This window comes from Caretta caretta, chromosome 7 (genome assembly GCF_965140235.1).
Source record: "Caretta caretta isolate rCarCar2 chromosome 7, rCarCar1.hap1, whole genome shotgun sequence".
In the NCBI taxonomy this organism is placed as follows: Eukaryota; Metazoa; Chordata; order Testudines; family Cheloniidae; genus Caretta; species Caretta caretta.
In genome coordinates this window covers 82,881,189-82,886,652 of record NC_134212.1, presented here as the reverse complement: position 1 = coordinate 82,886,652, position 5,464 = coordinate 82,881,189, and the positions used below count along the sequence as shown (strand labels likewise).

Sequence of the window (5,464 nt, the reverse complement as noted above, 5' to 3'; positions counted from 1 at the left end):
GCTTTGCTACATTCATCTGCACTCAGCTCCTGAAAGTTACTTACATCTGTAGCATGGGATAGCAGCAATGAGAAGATGTTTTATTTCGTTTTTAACTGTTCAGCTAAACCAATGATAGTGGCACGGGGAAAAGAGTCCATGGAATTCTGTAGAGCAATCGCCTCAGGGATTTTAAAGATGCTTAGAATACTGAGTATAAATGCTGATGAGATGCAGCTGCATTTGAAACCGCAATAATGAGGCCAAATTCTGCTCCCCTTTTGCAAAACTCCCACTGAAGTCAATGATAGAGAGAGTAAAGGAAGCAGGAGTTGGGTCATGATTTCCAATAACTCCACATCAAGCAGGATAAAAGCCAGCGAGAAGTCTAACTGTGCTGCAGAAGGAAGAGAAGCTGAATTGTGTCTTTGGTTTTATCTAGGGAAAGGTTATACAATGCACATTCCGACTGCCCACAAGGCCACAAAACTGTTTATACAATTCTCTACTTCTTATACCATAATTTATGGATCCTCTGTCCCAAGATGTGCATTGTGAGGAAACTGTGACCAGCTGAATACTCACCACGTTCCACCCCAGAGCCAGCTGCATCTTAGTTAAGGATGAAGCGATTCCTAGGACAAATCCTGCTACTCTTATTCATGAAAATATCCCCATTGAACCAGCAGGACAGTGGGGTGGGAGGAGGTATTGTTTCATATTCTCTGTGTATATATAAAGTCTGCTGCAGTTTCCACGGTATACATCTGATGAAGTGAGCTGTAGCTCACGAAAGCTCATGCTCAAATAAATTGGTTAGTCTCTAAGGTGCCACAAGTACTCCTTTTCTTTTTGGGGACTTCTAGTAAGGCAAGAAGCTTTAGCCCATAGTGTATAAGTAACCTAGATCTCTTTGGGGGGATGAAATATGAAATATTCTTTTTTACAAATGCATGAGTTGTGTTCAGATGGAGACTAGTTTAGAATCTTTGTGCGTGAAAAGTGGGGGAAGTTCAACAATATCAAAAACATATTGAAATCATTTCATATCTAACCAAAGACTAGGAAATAGTGATTTTATAGGGAAAGAGGCAATTTTGCTTAAAAAAAAAAATCATCTACTCCTTCATTCATGAAAATACAATACAAGTGTTGAAGCAGCTACACCAGAAAACCCAACTTTTAAAAAAAGTAACCAAATATATTACTGTCCTAACCCTCCTTCCTGCTGTGAATTTCTCATTCAGCGGGACTATAACACTTTCAGCCTGACGTTTCCAGGTGCACACTTTTCTCGTCCTGTAAACAACTGAATATTGCAATAAGCCACCAATAACTCATTAATCTCGTGTTATTAGATTAAATCCCCAGGCATTAAACAACACCTTCCTTCATTCGTCTGTTTGCTGTTCCCCCCATCCAGGTTTTGATTAGTGCCATATATCTTCTCTCTGAATTCAGTAGAAAACTTCAGGGGAAGTGAAATGGATTACTTGTGAAAGATGATAAGAAGAAAGAGATTAGACTGAGTTTTATATATAAATGGCGTATGGTGGTGGCTTTAGTAAGTGCGAGAGTCTGATGGGGTTATTGTATTATCAAGATGATCTCGGTTTTTTAGCAGTTGCACTTGGTACTTTCAAAACTGCTCGCCGCCCTGTGAGTGATTTACACTGCAGAAAGGAACGTGCATACCAGCTGCATAACTCTCCCAGAACGTTTTCATAAGTGTAAACACAAAAGTGCCCACAACAGCCAAGCAGCTAGGATTGTTACGTTTAGTCTGAGTTCAGTGTGAAGCTTTGATTGCATGTGTTTTTAGTGGGCGAGGAGATCCGCTGAGATATGGCGGTAGGATGGTGCGACTTCAGGACAGAATATCGGCCGCAAATTTTGAGACTATTAGGAGTTGGAGGCAGGGATCAAAGGCATTATGTAAATCCCTATGTTTCTCTTTGTTTCTGCATTTAAAGTGGAGCCCTGGAGCAATATTCTACGGACAGTAGCATGCTCAACTCCTTGGTGACTCATTGGTTGGTAGCCCCCAAATGTGTGTGCTAAAAATTCTTCTGAAAAGACACTATACTATAACAGCGCTAAAAGAGACAGGCTTTATTTTCCTTTTTTGTTTTTTTAATTAACATCACCAAACCTGTTTAGTACAATCATTTAAACCGGTGCCAAAAATAATCTTATGTACAAAATATATATTCGTTATGAAATATAATCAATAAATACCAACAGTGAAAAAATTAATATAATTTACCATTTCCAAGTACAAAAATTTGATTTTTAAAGACGTGCTACCATCTTACATCAAAAAGAACTTTGTCTGAAACTTACCAACCGGTGAAATATTGATCACATACACCCAAACCGCCCATAGGTGAGCGAGAGGTTCCCCAATTACAAAAAGAAAAAAAGTATCCCTCTCTAAGCATTCAGAGTTCCTAACGCACCCTACGTGCTCCGGCTCTAGCAGGAGCCCTGGAAAGTGCATATCCATTGGGTTGATCCCCATTATCTTTTAAGGCAAAGCGAGAAAAGCTGATTTCAGAGTCACTTCCAAGATCATTCTCCTCTCCTGGGGTCGGGAGGCAGTGCGTGTCCAAAGAGGTGCATGGTTTGACCATCCGTGCATCGTTTTTGTGTTTGCAGCTGCAAACAAGTCAAGGGAAAGAAAGAGAAGGGGTGGGGGGGGGGGAATCCCCAAAACACAGTTCTGGCCTCAGACAAACTCTGGGAAGGCATGAGGGCTGTGCCTGGGGCAGGCCGCGGTGTCCGCAGCCTGGTAAGAGCGCCCTTCCTCCAGGGAGTCAGTGGGGCTCAGGCTGCCAGCCTGGGAGACTGGAGAGTACAGCGAGTCCCATTCACAAGGCGAGATGCTGCCGGGACTGGTCAGCTCCAGCAGGCAAGCGGTGCTAGGGGGCTGCCGGAAAGGCTCCCTGGCCAGCTCCTGCTGCCCCACGCTCAGGAGGCTGTGGTCGGCCATCCGCAGGGTTTCGGTCAGTGCCCAGATGTAGTTATGGGCAAACCTCAGCGTCTCAATCTTGGTGAGCTTGGCGTCGTCGGGGAAGGTGGGGAGGACGCTGCGAAGAGCATCCAGGGCGGAGTTGAGGTTGTGCATGCGGTTCCTCTCCCTGTCGTTGGCTTTCATCCTGCGGTTCCTCTTCTGCTTCGTCAGCACCACTTCGCTTTTGGCTTTTGTGCGTCCCCTTCTGGCCTTCTGTTTCTTCTGCGGGCACTCCGGAGGGGGGGCTCTCCCGGGCCCCTCGTCTGCAGGGCAGCCTCCTGCCTGCAGCCGAGTCAGGGAAGGGTTGGGAGAGGAAGGCAGGCTGCCAGTGCCAAGGGAGGAAGCGGAGCCTTCATCGTCAGACACACCATAGTACTGATCCCCCTCGCTGTTCACCTGGGCACCAGGAGAGCAATCGGTCTTGGGAGACATCCTGCAGGGAAACCCAACGCACAGGGAATCGTCAGTTTCCATTCAGCTCCATGCACGCTACACAACAAAACCTGTTCACACAGACACTCTAGGGACTGATCCTGTGTCTAATTCAGGGCAACAAGGCAGCTGTCCCCTGGGACTCCTGGATCTGCGCAGGCTATGGGCGTGGGGGGAGAGAGCCCAGGTACTCGTAAAATACAGATTTAGATCCGAGTGGGCAATAATTCCCCGCTGCTATTGGCAGAAAGAGTGAAGAGGGCGCTTACCTGGATCCCCCGGGGGTGAAGCTGGCGCTGTGGGAGTTGCACTGTTGCAAGAGCCCAGCCAAATTGGTTCCCCGTCTTCTGACCCCTTGGGGATGCGGAGCAGCCTCCTCTCAAGTGCAGCAGAGTGAAGGCTTTGCGTCAGGCACACGACCGCCTTTGAGCTCCTATATATACCGGCCTGAGACAATGGGGATTTCCTGATCAATACAGCGTGTGCCCCCTTGGCACGCTTTATCTTATCAGCCCGGTTTGGAGTGTGCCTGGCTCATTCCTGCCCGCCACCGGCCAATCAGAGAGGCGGCTTGGGGCCGAGCCACGCGAGCCCCTCACTACTCCTCGCACAGCTGGAATCCCAACAAAGGCCAGCGTGGGGAGGAGGAGCAGGAAGACGAGGGGAGGCTACAGCCCCATTCTCCCTCGGCGATAGTCCTGAAAGCATCGTTTCAGCAGCTCTCGGGTCACCAGAGAACACGCCCTTCAGCTGGAAAACTCTCCTTTGCAACTATTTGTTTCTGCACCCCCCGGCTGTGGCAGGACACGGCTGGTGCTCACTCTACACAGGATCGGTGCTCATTTAGCCCCTGAACTCAGTTGCTTCTCCTCGTCTTTCAGACAGTTGCTCTTTCACTATAACTGATTAACTGGCGTGCCCCATGCGCCGTGCTGCCCGCACCTGCTCCAGCCAGGAGAGATGATCCAAAGTAAATAACCCAACTAGCTACGCCAGCTTCTCACAAGGTCACAGTTTATTCATTTCTTCCATTCTGGGGGTGGGGGGAGAGGGACCCCTTAGCCCTGCGGTCAAGCAAAATCCCGAGCAGTTCCCATGCACACTGGTTCAGATTTCCGGTTCCCTCTAGGCGTCACCAACAATAAACCACTCGCAACAATCTTTCAAAGCTATACAAGAATGGGGCAAAATTCTTAAACACGCTTGATCCCTTGTTTTCAGGTTTGGCAAGGGCAAAACAGCTCTTGTTGTGCTCAACGCCTACCGAGAATTGGGCATCTGAAATATCTGATCTGGTGTAGCCCAGTAACTACGAGGTTGCGGGGAAATACATGGTGGGACGAACAACAAACAACATCACTTCTTTTCTTTAGTAAATCACTTCGGAACGTACTTTAAATGGTACAATTAAATGATCTCAGTGCCAACTTTTCTTTTTCCTGTAAACCCACCTGATTTTAAAGATGGTGAAACATGATCTCAGAGATACTTAAGCAACAATTTCCTTATACTGACAAGTCCCCGAAATAATAAGCAACTTCACAATTTGTTTTAGGAGCAGGTAGAGACACTGGAGGTTTCCACAGATGGAGACTTGAAACGCACTTTTTAAAATTTGGATTCATACAAGAAATTGAGTTTCCAGGAAGAAAAAATATGTTGAGAAAAATGACAATGTTCTATGTATATCTTCTTTGCCTTTGCCTTGCCCTGTCAATCCAGGTTGGTGGTTCTTGGTGTTCTTCATCACCAAGCATTCTTGACACCAAGCTTCTTCATGTCCTATTTCAGTGTCTTGAACCACCTTTTTGTAGGTCTGTCTCATGGTCTTTGGCCCCTGACTACAAGCTCTTGTACTCTCTGGCCAACATATATCACAGTTAGGCATCTCCTATGACACAGCCATCTCAGTAGATACTCCTCAGCTTTTCTGAGATGGGGGCAACCTGCATCAGGCTCACAGTATTTCATTGCATAGCCTATCAGCTCTCCTCTTGCCCAGCATCCACCTAAGCATTCTCATTTGGGCAGTGTGAAGTA

General features: G+C 46.9%; 1 protein-coding gene across 1 annotated transcript; it reads right to left on the bottom strand.

The window, feature by feature from the left end:
* Positions 1-2,707: 2,707 nt before the first annotated feature.
* Positions 2,708-5,171, bottom strand: NEUROG3 (neurogenin 3). Its single transcript, XM_048859033.1, is given in 4 exon segments — positions 2,708-3,425; positions 3,694-3,766; positions 3,769-3,871; positions 5,052-5,171. Coding segments are annotated over 4 exon segments (1,014 nt in total).
* Between the last annotated feature and the right edge of the window lie 293 nt (positions 5,172-5,464).